The sequence below is a fragment of the Anguilla rostrata genome, chromosome 1 (genome assembly GCF_018555375.3).
Source record: "Anguilla rostrata isolate EN2019 chromosome 1, ASM1855537v3, whole genome shotgun sequence".
Taxonomy (NCBI): domain Eukaryota; kingdom Metazoa; phylum Chordata; class Actinopteri; order Anguilliformes; family Anguillidae; genus Anguilla; species Anguilla rostrata.
The window spans coordinates 45411491-45429238 of NC_057933.1; the positions used below are offsets into that span (position 1 = coordinate 45411491).

Sequence of the window (17748 nt, forward strand, 5' to 3'; positions counted from 1 at the left end):
ACTTATGGTAGGAACAAAACACGGTAGTAAAGTGTCTTCTAGCTGGTTAAATAGCCATCAAGCTAAATAGTTGCCCAATGAAAATTACCCAGAATTTCTCCCATTGGAGATATGCAGCTGCTGGCCACTGCACTAGTTACAAAAGCATCTGTGTGGCCCCAGGAAACACAGGGGAATGCACACTTCCCCCAATAAAATAGGCAAATAACTTTATAGCGCCCAGAAAATCGTCACACTTTGTCATACTTGTGATACAGTGTGGTTTATCAGATCTTATCACAGCAATGCAGCTATTGAATTACAATGTAATAAGATTACAACATGACCAATCAAACTCTTCAAACTTAAAGACCCAATCTGAATCCTCCAATGTGTCTTTTGTGTTTGGAAGAGAGTTCAATGTTTATTTTATGTTCATTTAATTGTTAATATAATTTAAATTTTGATTTGATTCAATATAAGTATATCTTAGCTGCTTATACCTCATTGTGCTCTAGAAATTATTTTCTTATGGTAATACAAATTGCAAATATTTATCTTTGCTACCCTCTAGTGCTGTTTATCTGTAATTACAGTTCTCATGCTGAAACAAAACGCCTTTTGAAACAAAACGGTACCTTTTCTCATAAGGTACTGTTATTGAATTTGAATGTATTTCAAATTATTTTTCCCTAACATGAAACACATTCAAATTCAATAACAGTACCTTATGAGGAAAAAAAGCTATTGAAAAGTATTAGGTACATATAAGCGTATGAAAATATGAATATGTGCAGCTCCCCTTTCCACTAATAGAACAGTTAAAACCCACAACCAAAGCTGGAACAATAGAACAGCCTTGACCTTTGACCATATGTTCACTCATTTGGGCTAAGCGTTGAACAAATTGTTTGCTCATGAATAACCGTGTTTCAGATGTAGTCCCGTTGTTGTAAAACTCCACTGAACAGTCCACACTGTTAACCCACCAACAGCATCTTCACATAATAACATTACTCAAGATATGAAACTGAAACAAAAGTGCAGTGAAAAATGTACGACCTTTGTGTAACATAAAATATGATATGAGTTATGTCGGATACAGTTTTGTGATCAGTTCAGGGCTAAGTCTGGACTGTAAAGGTTTCTAATACTAACACTAGTAATACTCTGATAAGCTATTCCATGCACCATCACATTTGTGTATGATACAATACATGCTGTAAAAGATACTGAAAAGGTTTTAAAATCAAATCTGTATCACCTAAAAATACTAAACTGAAATTAGCTTATGTTTAAGATTAAGACTTCAGATATTATCATATGTATTAACTAAATATAAAACGTGCAATTAAAGTAAATGGCATATGACAGAATTATATGGTAATGACAACATTCCATTGTGTATCATAGCATTTCGCTTTTCTACTGCTCCCAAACTGAGGAACAGTGTCCACCACTCCTGACCCGACAGAGACAAACACACGTAGACATTCACCTGTTGTTTTTTATTTGCCTTGAACCCTTTTTTAAAGGACACTGAATTTTGATAGGGGTGCGAAATGTTCCACGATTCGGACAAATATACCCTGTGTAAACCTGAAAAAAAAAACAGAATAAATGAAACATTTAGTCTGGCCAAAGGTCTCCCACCTCTTTACAACAGTCCCTGAAGCAGGGAATTCAAACACACTTTCAATCGGCGGAGAGTATAGGCCCTGGAATATAAGGCGCGAGTACTCTTCAGCCAATCCGTGATTAACGCATCTAAATGATGAAGCACCCCAAAGAGCAGCATACACATACACTATGGCCCTTCAGGGTTTCAGTCAGTTTCCTGTGCTAAGGGAGGTGCTAAAAGAGAATAACAGGAACATTCTCCATGTTAACATTCTCCTTCTGTGGTCCTCTGGGCTTCCAATTCAGAATTCATACACTGTACTTCATCCTGTACTTCTTTCAGCTCTCATATATCGGAGATTCTCAGATTAAAATAAAAAAAAGCTCTGTGGTGTTGCTTGGTGGTCTTATTAACTTGCTCATCTTCATCTAGTCTCCTTTAAGGTTTTCCTCTCTACTCACTTCTGTCCAACTTTCAAACAAAGATTCCTTATACATTTACAAATCTTTATACAACTGCGCTCAAAGATTCTGCTCACTTCTCTCGCAACACTTTGCGAACACTTTCAGTACTGCGGTCTCCCTGCCCCCCGCACCTTCTCAGGTTTCCTGTCAGATAGTCGCATGTCAGTCTGACATCTCGACCCAGATGTACTCCCACCAGCTCGGTCTTAACCTTTCTAAATCTGACCCCTTGTTTGTCCTGGTCCCACACTCTCTAGGCTGACTCCATGCACTCTGCACCTGCGATAAACTCGAGGATCACCAAAGACTCTCCCCTCCCCCTTCACGCTCCTCTCCTTGGATGCTCTCTTGCTGCTGTGTTTTTGTTTTTTCTTTCTCAGTGTAACACTCCAGTGGAGATTCACTCATTAACAACATTGTGCTCCACTCCCTTCCCAGTATCTGTCTATGCTATTCTTAATGCCAAAACGTATCAGTCGAAGAGGCGATGCGTCTGCCGTGTAGCGTTTGCTATGAAGGATTGGATTTGACGTGAAGTCAACCCGTTAGAATGCGAGTGGAAGCAGCAGCTGCACTCTTGCTGCATGACCATGCACAACGCTGCTTAAGCTCCCCATTTCATTCTCCTCCTTAGCTGAGTGACAGACCGTTCCTGCTATGTACATAATAAACCTAAAACCAAAGCGGAACTGCAGTAGTTTCGGAAGTTTGAGGGATTTTTACAAAATGACATCGGGTAATGTAAGTTGTCCCAGCTGAGTAAGTCTGTAAGTCATCACAGTTTCTGAATAATTTCTTTCTAAGCATACTAGTTAGTTGAAAGTGCAACATCAATATCATAAGCAATAACTGTAAACTAACTTATGCCAATCCATAATTCAAAAATCGGATTAATGACGATATCTAAAATCCGTATAAATCCATAAAGCATTTTATATGAATTATACTGATCAAAATCCAAAGAAATAGCATAATGAATTTATTTCCAAAGATAAATACAAGGGAACAAAACCAGATTCGCGGTAAGTTTATGAAAGTTGAGGTTTTGTTTCTGTAAAAGCTACACAGTGATTCCCCACATGTTTTGTTCAATTAAATTAAATTTGTTTTGTATAGCACTCATAATAGAGAACTGTCACAAAGACACTTTATAGACAGCAGAAGAACAATTGGGTTAAAACCAGGCCTGAACCCCCAGAGAAAGCAAGCGAGTGAAGTAAAAACACAATGGCCCATCGTCCGCTGGCTGGCCTGGTGTAAAGTAAGGGTAGAAAGGATGGTAACAAATGGATGATAACAAACGTAATGAGGTATCTATCACATAAAAAAATCTAAATGGGATGAGGTACAGTCTGAGGTATTAAACTAGCTGCACCCAAAGACTACACGACTGGTGCAGGGTGATATGGGCTCCCAATTGACAAGAAGAGTCCCTATAGGGGGATGAGGTAGGAATAGCATGGTGACCATATCTCTCTTTATGTCCTGCCATGCGGGCCTCCAAGGTGGAGCTGGTCTTTGTACAGTTAGGCTTGGATTCTAGCCTGCTGGACACATCAAAATACTGGAAGCCAATGCACCACCTTGTAGGCACAGTAAACCAGGACACATCTGTAATTATACTGGAGAGACCTCACTCCCCCCACCCCACAACCAGCACAGCACTGACTATATTTGCAACATATACACCCATCATCAGATGTGCATCATAATTGTTCATTCTTGCATGGTGTTTTGCCTATATATAGAGATCCAATATACCACAACATATTCCAACATAATCAAGGCATAACACAAATTTATTCCTGAAATAAGAAATTGTTGCTTCAAATGTATTGTAAACATATTGTCATTTTAACTGAGATATGTATTGAATAAAATGCAAAAATATATTGAAAAATATACTAATTACCTCTGCTTTATTGGGTTAAATCCAAATATAACCAACAGAAGCCATTATTAAGCAAAAATGACAATTTATCACGTATTGAAAATACATTTGGAGTGCTTCTATATATTCAAAGGTATTATTCAATGCATTACCGTATATTTTTCCCATGGCGCACAGGACTGCCTGCCAGCGTGGGCTATGCGTGGCAAATTGTGGTCACTCACTCACTCGCTCAGTCATGGACGACCTGAGAAGGACGTTTGGTAGGACGCATGCGCAGGTGCATCTCCCAGAATCACCACTTTGAACGGTACATGATTTTTAAGCACAGCTTTATCACCTAACGTTACTTTAGCGTTACTGTTACTGTTAGCGTTTCACCTACTTTAGTTAACCTAGTTAGCGCGTACCACCGTTACAGATGTATGGACACACAGAGGACAACAAATAACGTTACAGAGGTGAGAATATGCCACAGCTAGCTAGCTATATAGTTAGCCAAGTTTTACTCATGCCACTTTGTACAGGTGCGCCGTGGGTCTGGATGGTTTCGTGCTTGTTCAATATATAGCAATATATTATCATAGCATGAGGGGGACCATGTGCTGATCCTGTGGCTTTGGGTTTTTGGCTTTATAATTTTAAAATTTTGGCTAATGAGATCTTGAACAGTTTGTTTAATTTTATTTTTTTCTGCTTCTTGTCACTTTTTGTATTTACACCTTCACCGTACTAACACCTGTTCTCAGGGGCACCACCAGGGATTTTGGACCCCACAAAAAGGACTCACATTGGCCCCCACCACCCCAGAAAATCCTGTTATAATATCTTTTGAGGGCCTCACCCTATTTTTTCCTCACCCCCTCATCTAATGTAAACTGTTCAATAAATTCCAAAAGCAGAGCCAAAACAAAACTGAGCATATCTATTTTGTTTACATGGTTACATCACTTCTGGCTTGGCTTCAACAAGTCGGAACTTCAAACCCGGTCATAACCCTGTTTATACAAGCTTGCAGGAAGTGTGTCAATTATTTACTAGTCCTGTTGCTCACAGTTGTGCCAGCTCAGTTATAAAATCTGCCACTGTTTGGATAAGGCACCACACTGTGGTGTAGGGATGAGCTCTGTGGTCTCAGATTGAATCCGGACCATGCCAGCGCTAACTGTGACCAGCAGTTCCGTCGGGTGACGTCCAGGGTGTGGAAGGGTTCGCTTGGTTAGGGGCCCACGTTTCATTGCTATCCATCCAGTAACCCCCGCTGGCCAATCAGGTGCCCGTAGTCTGCATGCTACAGTTGCATAATATGAAAAGTTTTCCTCTGACACCACCACTCTTTTTAACTCTGCAAGCTGTCGGATATCTAGTTATTAGATTATCACCTTTGATAAAGGCAGTGATATGGCAAACCATAGGAATTGTGTCTGTTCTTTCTCTTGGGCCCCCCATATCCCCCCCTTTTGCATAGGAAGGAACATCCTTGGGGCAATTAATAGTCACACTGCAGGTCTTATCTATATACATATCTATATCTGTGGTGTGCAGGAGTTTTCTCTCCTGTGAAAGTTTCATTGCATTATTATCTTCTGCAGGAAACAAAGGGCACCCAAACTATCATGGGCCAGAGGCCCAGCGTGGCCACAGGATGCACATTTCACGTTTGTATGAAATCTGTGACATTTAATTGAAATCATTTATTGAAAATCTTAATGTCTATATAGATAATGGTTGTTGAGGCCTGACAGTTGAAATCTACACTTTTAGAAGCAGTTTCAGTTTCAAGTGGAAACTAACGTGATGCGTTTTGGTTTTGTTACACGGAACATATTTTGCCTGAAGGTGGAGATTACTACTGGCTGGATATAACAATTATTTGACTACAAATATCACCTCTGCTGTGGAAAGCAGAAGTAAACTTCCATTTACGTCAAGGTATTCAATAGCTCAGCTGGCCTACCTTCTAACATATTCATGCTTGGTCTCATTATAAAGTGACTAAAACCATGAATCTTTTGATAATACCTGCTTCCACCAACATAAGGCAACATTAATAAGTAAATTATTAGATGAGCCAGTCCTTGTCTGCACCCCTTCCACACCCTACCAATCAGCACAAACACCCTCCTCTGATTATTCATTAAGTATGCCTAGGCCAGGAGAAGAGGGGGTGTTCTCCCCCTCTTTCAACTACATAACAAGTGGGCCTTCCTATAAATTAGGGAGTCATTATGAGCTTAACAGCAACCAGGTTACATCTGTTATGGTGGAAATTGGGGTTGACTGCTGCTGTTGGAATCTTGGGTATCTTGCATTTGGGCTTGGTGTTTGTCTGTGTTTGGCGAGTTTACATTTTTAAATGCTGTCTTGTGATTTTTAGACTTTGGTTTTGTTTTCCTGGGATTTTGTTAAGAGAAACAAGCTGTGTTTTGGTATTTTCTATTATTCATTTCTTTTCTGACTTCAGCCTGTTCAGGTCTGTAACATTATTTGTTAAGGTGGTTTGAACCTTCACCTTTAGGTCAGACATCGAATGTTGTTGAATAACTTAATAGACTTCTTAATTTTAATCTGGTTGTGAATTGTACATTTTGATAAAGGTTGATCCAACAGGTTACTCTGCCTATCAACAAATTTGTCAATTTAATTGATAAATGTGATAACTACCAAATTAAATTAAATATATTTTATATGTTACACAAATGAGACGTTTTAACTGCTGATGCACTTATGTTGCATATTAAAGTGCTGAATAATAAATGAGGGTGTTAGCTGTTAAAACTGCTGGATTCAAAACATGAACAAATGTTACTCAATCCACTTCCTCGACAAAGCTTAGCTGTAGTCAATGGTGTGAAAACAAGCAGCTGGTTACACCTTGTGTTTCGGAGAAGCCGTGCAGATGCTACTCTCAATGCATGAGATGTAGTAATGTGCGTTGGCATTAGTGGATTGATATCCAGCCCAGTTGGGTGCCAAAATAATTTAAAAAGCAGCCATTGAGTACAGGGTTTCTCATTGTTATGCACGCCTCCTGCTATATATCAAGAAGGCCAGTGACATTTTCGCAGCTAACAAAGCACTGATAGATAGCCAGGCTACTGAGTCCGTGTAAGGAGTGTTAACTTTGGGGGCATTGACGATGTCTCATCATACTGTATGATACAACAAGAGCAAGATTCAAACCCAACTATCAATCTCCACCGTTAGTAATAAGTTGTAAACTGCAATATGACTCATTGTAATGGCTAATCCTGTTTATGGCACTGTCTCGCCGCATGGATGGGTCCCATGGTCTGGAATCAAAGCCTACCATACCAGTGTGGTTGCATAATTGGAAGTAGCATCACACAGTGTTAGGGAGGGTTCATTTGCCCTAGATGACTATATTGTTGCTTTCATGTCTGTGCAAGTGACGGGTCTGTGCTGGATACTAAACAGTCACAGCACATTCAATAAACCATAATATTCAGAACAACACTTGTATGAACAGTATACTTAAGCCTTGTGAGAAATAGACTAGAACACACTGAGGGACCTGCAATGTTCCTACATTTCATGGTTCAGTTTTAACATTGATAAATGTGGGTCTGATCAGTTCCTTACCAAATGTACCGAGCGTGCTGATTTTAGTGATAGGGAGCAAATATCACACCAGAATGCAATGCTACATTTCACACTCAGTAAAACAATATTCAATACAGAATATATGAGAAAAGAAAACATTCAAGACAAGTATCAAACCACATGCATCACAAGAGACAGCAGCTCTTTTACAGGTGTTAAAGATCTTTCTAGGAAGTGTCACCTCTTAAGCAATACCAGAGTTAAATATTTATAAATTACTGCCATGTTATGACCTTGGTTGTAAGTTGGTGTACATTTTGTTCCCGGTTATTCTTTGTGTATGCATGTGAGTTTATCTCAGGTCCAGTTTCTGTCCTTCATTACCCTAGGTACTCCATGCACTTTGCCTGACTGGACCATTCCCCTTTGAAAAGAAGCACTTTTTTCATCACTGGAGAGGCCCTTTTTTTCCATTTGCTCCCATTTCTGTGGTTTTGTCTGTGATAGCATGTATTTTTGTTCTGTAAACTGTGATTTCTCCCTGTTCCGTTTTGCTGTTAGCCAATTGTATGTGTATGACCATTATTTCTGGTGTCTTGACCCAAACTATTGCCAATGCCTTTTGTTCTGTTTGTTGATTGTAGATTATTGTAAATATTATATTTCTATATAGTTGTGTTTAAAATTTGTACTTGTGTGTATATTTGTGTGCACTGAAGAATGTTGGGATGCAGGGAGTCTGATGCCATTTCTTTTGTAACTCTACCATTTTCACACCGTTAATGCAGACAAGGAGACAGGGAAGAAGTGCATAATTATTTATATATAAATAAATAAGGGCCTTGTCAGCTCCTGACGTTTAACTCGATAAACTCCCAACCAATATATCTCACAGAGTATTGTTCTTGCCGTTCTTCCCACTGCTATGGCCTGGACCTAGGCCGGCTCATGATATCCCATGATGTCCCAATCTTTTACACTGTACTCTTGCTCAACAGGCCTGTGTGACTTGAACTTTGACATTCACCTCACTTAAACATGTGAGAACAGTCATTGGACTTTGAATGTTGAACAGCAGGCCAGATTTGACTTGTGAGTGCACCACACAGGTTTCACCTTGTCTCACCCGATGGGGTGAACTTGGTTCTTAACATACAAAAAAAAAAACCTAGGGAGAGTAATTTGTTTCATGTACCCAGTTTTTGTGAATCAGGCCTGTCAATAACATTTGTTTTGTGCTGGCCTGGTACATCCAACAAAACTCTTTCCCTGGATTTCAATTTCCTACTTACTCAGCAATTTCAGAAAGACATCCATCACCCACTATATTAAACATGCAGAACGGTAACAGTAAAGTGAACTGATTGTCCAGTGTTTTTAAGGAAGATACCTTAACCTAACTTAGCGGTGGCACTCACCTCTGCTATGATATCCCCATTCTCTGCATGCACTTGAGCTATGGCACCAATCTCTTTACACTGAGAGAAGGCAGCATACAGCTCATGATCTTGGAGCATAAAGACATCTTTGTATGCCATGAACATCTTGAAGGAGTTCACACCTTTCTCTCTGACCAGTGTCTCCATCTCCTGCTTGACCTACAGAACAGTTTTGAGAAAGCCAAGTTCATTTGGAGCACAGGACATTTGGTGCATATATACATTGCTGAAACAAGGTGTAGCATATAATCACATATAAAGTTGTCAAACCGTCCTCTTAGCACTGGTCACTGGAATTATCAATGAATAAATACAATAACTATATGACCATAAAGTACTGGAACTCCTGGCTCCTGTAGGCCCCAGTCCAGTAAGCAATCTATGCACAGCATACAATCACATCTCTGACACTGATCTCTGCTTCCTCACAACAGTTTTGGAAGGCCTTCTCTTGTTCAGCATCATCCCTGGACATTGTGCATCCAAACAGTAATTTGGCTGTCGAGAACGGTTGTGAATTACTTGACTCGACCTGCACAGAGTCCCGCCTCGCTTTCAGGGCACTAGTCACTTGGTACTTATCAATAGATTAAATCCTTATATCAAGTGCCGGATCTCCTAGGCCCTTAGTTGGCTTAGTTAGTGAATGCCAAAGCTAATGCTCAACATACAATCAACCTTCTACAGATTTGTTCAAAAGCTGCAAGGTTACCTGGTTCAGATGAAATGCTAACAGCATATCCAACTGATGGGTTTGGAATGTGAATACTTTGGCATGCAAGTGTGACTCAAATCCAACACTTGAGAGCAAGTACGTGGACAATTAACAGGAAACATTGTCGATTCACTAATGCTTTCTGCTAATGGATGGTCCAAAGCAAGCTCAACACTGTATAGCTTCCAAGGTTGGCATACTCAATGTGGACCACATACATATAAGAAACCAATGCTGGGGGATAGTCAACAATAGTTAAACAGGAAAGAACATATACCTAAATGTACGAGTGTCCTCACAGTCATAAGACACTGCTGCAAGTCAAATTAAGAAAAAAAAATTTGATGCCATATCGTTTCTCACTTTAAAAAGGTCACAAATCAATTACCAAAACTACGGCATGTTTGTTAAACACCACTGTGTCATCTAATTACTACAGAAATCCTTACATTAAGATGATGCTATTATTCCATGCTGATTTCTATTGTGTAAAGCTAAATAGCTATGCCACATGTACTGGTGATAACAAGCACATGGTTGTTTATAACATATTTATTCATTTATTGCACTTGAAAAGGCATTTTATCTCTGATGAATTTTAAAAAATTAACTGATTTTCCAGACTTCACTTCAACTTCAAATCATACAGCTGCTTCACTCATCTGCAGTCAGGGTGTTCAGTGAACCGTCCTTGTGCATTGGTTATCTCGTGTATATTCTTTGACTCTTAATGTTTAATGATTATTTTTAAGCTCACAAAGTGTCACCTTTTATATGAAAAAGTTGCAACAGGACAGAAAAATGACTTTTAATGTGCTTGACCTAGACACGATTCACACTAATTCGCATCCCAGAGTCCAATAAAATGAAGCAGCATCTCTCTGCCCTTTAGCTGACCTTGGTGTTCTGGTGCAAAATGGTTGTCTAAAAAATAGCTACATATTGGTGGCAGTTGATGTGAGTTTCCCTACTTCACTGTAAAACATGAGCCATTATTTAAATTGTTATAGCCCAATCCCTAAACGTTATTAAAAATTCCATAGCTAAAGCTAAAATGGGAGAGAATGCTGTGTGCGTGAGAGAGAGAAAAATCAAAACAAAATGGGCGATGCAACAACCTAGGACAAAGACAAAATTATCGAGTGGAAACACCCCGTGACCCTAATCTTCCTCCCCTTTATCTCCCTAGAGTTTTGTGGTTACTTAAAAAACCTTCATGAAATTCACCCTTCTTTCATATTTTTACTTTATTCAGATAGGAAACAGAGAGAATAAAAGATAGAAAAGGGATCACAGCTCAGCATCATGGTGGGGGGCTGAAACTCCCACTAGAGGGGGTTTGCAAATTTGCCACCCTACAGACAGTACCATGTGTTTTACCCCTCCTTCTGCGGTGACTGGAAAAGGAAGTTAATTTGTGAGATTTGTTTCCTGAAAGCTATTTTTAGATAGTGTTATGTTATAGGTTGGCTACAGTAATATCATATCAGAGTATCAACTCAGGCTGACAACCAATAAGGTTAAGGGCCAAGTGAAGCTAGGCTAATCTAAACAAAATGCTATTCGCGATCACTTATTAATTGCCATTTGCCATATCGAGTACATAGTGCTGGCGACATGGCAAACGTGCCGTGGGGTAGATAGATTAGATTAGATTAGATTCAACTTTATTGTCATTGCACAGAGTACGCGTACTGAGACAACGAAATGCAGTTAGCATCTAACCAGAAGTGCAAAAGAAGCAGTAAAGTGCAGTAAGGTGTATGTACATAAGTGAATAAATATGAATACAATATTGATAAATATGAATACAATACAATGTGATATAAACAGTATAGACAGTTATAAACAAGTACCGTGTCACTCCACCAGGTGACAGCGACATGGAAAGAGTAATCACAGCACACTTTGCCATCTGCTTTGCTCCTCCATTTGTCGTAGGCCTCCAGGAGAGAAGTGCCTTTCTGAGGTATGACAAAGTCCAGGATCATCGTCGTACCACCAGCCAAGGCAGCCTGGGGGATACAGGAACATGGTTTACACCGTGTGAGTTAGCCTGGGAGATACAGGAAACATGGTTTACACCATGTGAGTTAGCCTGGGAGATACAGGAAACATGGTTTACACCGTGTGAGTTAGCCTGGGAGATACAGGAACATGGTTTACACCGTGTGAGTTAGCCTGGGAGATACAGGAACATGGTTTACACCGTGTGAGTTGGCCTGGGAGATACAGGAAACATGGTTTACACCGTGTGAGTTAGCCTGGGTGATACAGGAACATGGTTTACACCGTGCGAGTTAGCCTGGGAGATACAGGAACATGGTTTACACTGTGTGAATTAGCCTGGGAGATACAGGAAACATGGTCTACACCGTGTGAGTTACTTATTTTAGTCTGACCACATACCACCACACACATCCGCAGTATAGATGCTCACACACATTGATACCGTGTCAAAAATCGGACATACACACAAAACTATATGTGTCCCTTTTACTCAGGTAGACCATGTGTCTAGGTTTCACCCTTTCCCAGGATGCCAAGCCCCTGGCCGACCCTGACCACTAAATATCTCATGGTGAGTTACTTTATCTTAGTTTATAGATCAAATCCAGGCTGTACCAGTAAAGACTGGAACCCAACAGGACAATTCATCATTGGCTGTAGTGCTGCCTGGGGATGGATGGTTTTTCAGTTGGCAGTATACCCCTTGCCTCACTGCTGAAAAGCAACTCTCCTGGTCTATTAGATGCTTGTGGCTGCACAGGCAAGCAGGCAGGCACAATGCACATTTCTGAACCTGTAATTTTATACCCAAGATAGTGGACTGTCTCACTGATCCTGGGTGTTTCATTTTAACAGTTGCTAGTGTCCAGTCGCTTGGTGCAAGTCGATGTATTGGCATCCATTGGATCTGTTGGTGAAAAGGCATGGAGCATGAATTAAGTTTCCTTAAAAAATACTACACATCCCATGGGATGAGCCTAGCGTGTAGTGTGACCTCTCCCTCACCTACTATTGTTGCATTTAGCAGGCTGAAGATTCTCCACAAGGGGAGCTACTAGCACTCACTGTGTTTCTCATCAATGACACTGTGTCCTTTTTTAATATAAAAGGGTAAGCGTATAGGTTTATTTTGTATAGCTATTCATGAATAGCCATTGATTGTTATTTAAATTGTATTTCTTGTTACATTTTGAAGCTAATCTGAAGGTCAGTTTTTTCTTTTAAGTGTATATATTATTATTAGTGTATATAGCGAGTATAATTTATTTTGTTTTATTAATTCATTTTGAAATTGTATCAACATCTTTTGAGACAAGGCACAATGAAAGCTCATGCTTTAAATATGATCATGAGGCATAGATACACAAGAACCCCTTGAAGTCAACTGAGCCCTCAGCAAATTGGATTTGTGAGGAGAGTGGGCTTGGTTGGGACATTTTTTCTTGACACAACTTTAATCCTTAATTACACCCAATGAACACACACAAAAGATAATATTTTCATCCTAGGTACCTGGGTGCGTTAGCCAACAACTGATACCAGATCCCATCACAAACCAGAAAAGCACAACATTACCAAATGTTCAAATAACATGTTTTAGAAAATCGCCACCATGGTCAGCTGGGAAAGTGGGTGGGGTAGGTTGGGACACTTTCTTTTAAGTAAATATCCTGTTTTCCTATCTTGCATTAAATATAACAAATACATTTATTTGTTTAAATGGAAATAACACCCAAAAACATAAATTCTGAAGTAATATATTTTCAAGGCAAAATCATAGACAATTCATTACATCATATGCATATAAACCATGCAAACATTCTTAAAATCACTTCAGTTAAAAACTGCTTGATTATGGGTAACTAATTGACTTATAGTGTAATGCTGTGTCTCGTTCTGACCCTCAAACATAGCAACCTATAAAATCAACAGGTCTATATCTATCCATCCATCCATCCATCTATCTATCTATCTATACATCTATCTATCTATCAAATAAACCAAATTAATTTCATTGATATCTTTACTATAAAAATAGCCTCTGATAAAGTAACCTTATTGTTATACAAGCAGACCAACTTACAACAAAGAAGAGACTGAATTTTTATTCAAGTGCTAATTAAATGTATTTTAATGTAGGCCTAAGTTCTACTTTTGGTTACTTATTTTTGCCCAACAAAATACCCTGTCAAAAACATAATCAGGGGTATTACAGGCAGCTGTCCCAACCAGTCCCAGACAGCTGTCCCAACCAACTGCAAAATCATCCATTCAAGTCTCAAACTCTAGCACATCAATCACGCCTGCCGCCCAGATATTTTCGGTCAATTTATAAAGATAATGCCCGTTATAAGGTAACAGAGCACAGTACGCCTTCTGAGTTCCATTGTAGTGCCATTACAGATACATGTACGACGACGATTAATTAACTTCTAACACCTGGACATCCTTACCCTGCAGAAATGTCACTTTGATAGATACATCGAATATCCACCCCTATATGCAGCACTGTCCAACTTCTTCCAATTGTGATTACTTCTTTCCCTGAGTTAGATAAATGGCTGTCTGAAGGAACAGGATTTAAAGAGTCACTGTCCTGCATTTGAGGTCGGTTATCTGAACTCGCTGAATACAGATACGTTCTGCTATTCACAACACCGTTTCTGAAACGAAACGTGCTGCATTATTTTCATTCAAAGTATCGAGAGACTAAATTGACTCTTAAAATCCACAATAAGCAAACAGTACACACGTCGCCACTGATCGCATTGTTAGCTATCATTACAGAATCAGACAGCGAGATTATGACTTCAACAAGAGAATGATAGCAACAATAGATTCGCTGGACTGATATCACCTATATGAGACACTGTAATCACTTTATTGTGATATAATTCTTCACCATCAGAACATGATGGAAAGGCATTTAGCGTCAGCCGAGAAGGGTCAAACGAATCATAAGTTGAGATATCTTCACACACAGACTAGTCACTCTGTCTGTTAGCTAGCATTGAGTCTACGCTAATTATTCAAAATGATACAATAACGTTCTTAACATATTTAATTATCAGGTATTTACACACAACACAATTGAACAGATACTGAAATAATCAAAGAAGGCGAGTAATGACTCATAGACAGTAGGCTACGGGAATTTTTGGATTGGATCATCCGAAAATGATGACACTCAGCATGAGTGTGACAAGTGACATCAGCATTGCTTAAAAAATATACTGTCCCCGCACCAACCCAGCGTAGCAACCAACCCCGCTCGTCCTTTAAATAGTGATTTATATATAGTTTAATTTTTTTTTCTTTTTTTTTTCTTAGACGAAAGTCTAAGATTATATGCGAGGATATGTTCGGTGTTAGCCTACTTATTTATGTTGTTCTAATAGCATACATTTAATTGTAGATCACAGTTTTTTTAAGCAGGCTATTCAGCTGGTCTTCGATAATGTATTGTGTTAGTCTTTTAATTATTTTTGTTTGAATGTTACATATGCTATAAAAAAAAAATTGAACGATTAATTATTTCTGTGCGTCATTGTGTTAAAATATATTCAGGACAATAATCTGGTTTGGTAAAACAGTGTTTGTAGGTTGGCACACCTTTTTCTCACTCCGAGCACATGCTCCTCAAAAGGTCTCAGCATGGCCCTGATCTGAACCGTCACACGTTACCTTAGTCCCAATGTGGAAGTCGTCCACTGCCTGGCTACCCATGAAGGATAGCTCCATGTGGGTGTGGGTATCGATTCCTCCGGGTATGACCAGTTTATTAGTGGCATCGATTACTGTAACTTCTTCCGGTACTTTCAGGTTTAATCCAACCTCATGAATTAATCCATCTTCAATGTAGACATCGGAAATCACGGAACAGTGTTCGTTGACAACTTTCCCCCCTTTGATAAGTATCTTCCTTGGATTCGTCATAATTTATACCTTTTATCTTTTAGCAGCAATTAGAAAAAAGGCTTTTTAATAATGTTTGCTTCAGACAATTATTTTTTGTTTTAAACCAATGTACTAATTAAATCAATAACTGGTAAAATGTTTTAAAAAAAATAAATAAATAAAAATAAAATAAACCTTTAAATGTGTCGCTTCCTCTTCTCTCCCCACCAGAAAAGTTGTGGTCCTAACAAAATGTTTTTAAAAAAAGACTGAGGCATGAAGACGAATCCCAACTGTATAAATACCATTAGTATTCTTTAGTTCACATAGTCCAACCCTTTTGAACCCTGCCCTTTGTAGGAACAGCAGATCACAGAGTAGCAGCTGTAAATCATTTGATCACAAGCAGTCTACAAATGCGCTCCAATAACTCTGTACAAACACGATTTGTGGCTCTTTCCCATAAAACAGTTTCATTTAGATATGATTATATACTCTGTATAATATAACAACTAACACATTTTAACTTGTAAAAACCATGGAAAGAAGAAGAATATATCAGAATTAAAAATACATTTGTATTTTTTTTTTTTTTTTGCCGATGCATGTTTTACACTTGAACTACAAGTAGTCAGCATTTAAATTTACATTGAAAATATTTAGTTTGATTTTTAGTGTAGTCATTTTAAAGCCATTTCCCCGGTATTGCAGATGAACTTTCAAATAGCAACGTGAAAGGTTCTCGCCTACACCAATCACAAACTAGAGAACTTTCTTTACCACCTCATGGAGGAATGTAATATCCTTTCGAGAAATATTTACAAAAAACTGTTTTTGAGCGAGCAAAGTATATCAGTCCGGGAAGTAATTTTCGGTTAAGGCTTTAATTTTTATTTACAACAAATCAAATCATAGATCATTTTTAAAAGTTATCAGCTGTTTAATTATGCCGCGTCTGAGTTACCATAACAAACAACGTCCTTTTCTATATGCTGTATACAGAATGCAATCTAAAGAGCAAACGAGAGGGTTTGTCATGAGGGCTTCAGATTTGTAGATCAGGGACACTAGATGGTGTTGAAAACCATCTAGCCTACATGTAGTGAGGGGAGCCCTTCGGCATTTTGAAATGGCGTTCAATATTTATTTTTTAAAATCATTTTAATTTTACTCATGAACGTGTTTAACATTTTAAGTTAGTTCAGTGTGTTCAGATCTGCTTGCTGCCTTGACAGCCTCATCTTCTGGACGCTTCAAGTGATTAATGGAAAAGAAACAGGTAGGCTATACCTACCTGGACACAGGCATTTATAATAAGCACCTGTCAGATTGGTCTGTATGGTAGGGTATTAGGTTTGTAAAAGCTTAGCTGGGAGTTAAGAAATAAACAAAAAGTAGCGCCCTCATTAATTTGGATGTTACCATTCTTCATAATCTGAACATGTGGCTCGTCTCACGTTACCACTGAACACGTTTCACTTGGGTAACATTAGTATATGAAGAAATCTACGAAGGAGAGGGGTATTCTTTAGTTCGGATCATAAAATCGATATTAATATTATCTCCTAGAGGACGCCTATCAGACTAGATGAGTTACAGGCAGCAGCTCCTTGTTCTTTGTATGCCTGGTTCAGACATGTTTTAATCATACTGCTTAAACAAATGTTCAAATACATACAGTACATTCACACAGATTCTTTATACTAAGATTCCTTTTATGTGTTTGGAGGGTTGTCCACTCAACAGAGCTTCAAAGACCGAGAGGCAGTTTCTCCCAGTTATGTTTTGAAAGACACTGTAGGCTACTTGAAACAAGTGTTTCATAATCAACAAATAGCAGGTTTGATTTTGAGATTAATGTTTGAGCGATACGACGGGTTACAGATTTCCTATGCCAAACCGTGTAAAAAGTTGTCTTGATGCCAATGTCTGCTGCCACACATTCCTGATCTTATCATATCACAATACAGTTGGTACAATGGTAGAATAGCGACGGGAGTGAGGATGGGACATCAAGTCAACAGACTGCAATCAATCACAACAGGACGCAATACACATGCCTAATCGATAGGTGTTACAAGGACTGACTACATCCGTCTCGTAGTATATTCAACACTACTGATCAAAGCTCAAAACAAATAAGAAGCAGCCTCTGGAAAGGTTCGATT

General features: G+C 38.9%; 1 protein-coding gene across 2 annotated transcripts in view; it reads right to left on the bottom strand.

The window, feature by feature from the left end:
• The window catches only part of dpys (dihydropyrimidinase), a 27686-nt gene extending 11760 nt beyond the window's left edge, over positions 1–15926 (bottom strand). The window contains exons 1-3 of one of the 2 annotated variants that reach the window (XM_064338051.1): positions 15776–15926; positions 11530–11688; positions 8938–9117 (exon numbers count right to left, since the gene is read on the bottom strand). In XM_064338051.1, coding sequence (XP_064194121.1) covers positions 8938–9117; positions 11530–11664 — 315 coding nt within the window. In that variant the 5' untranslated portion in view covers positions 11665–11688; positions 15776–15926. Of the gene's footprint in view, positions 1–8937; positions 9118–11529; positions 11689–15367 lie in introns of both variants that reach the window. The other variant, XM_064338050.1, reaches the window with a different exon arrangement.
• Between the last annotated feature and the right edge of the window lie 1822 nt (positions 15927–17748).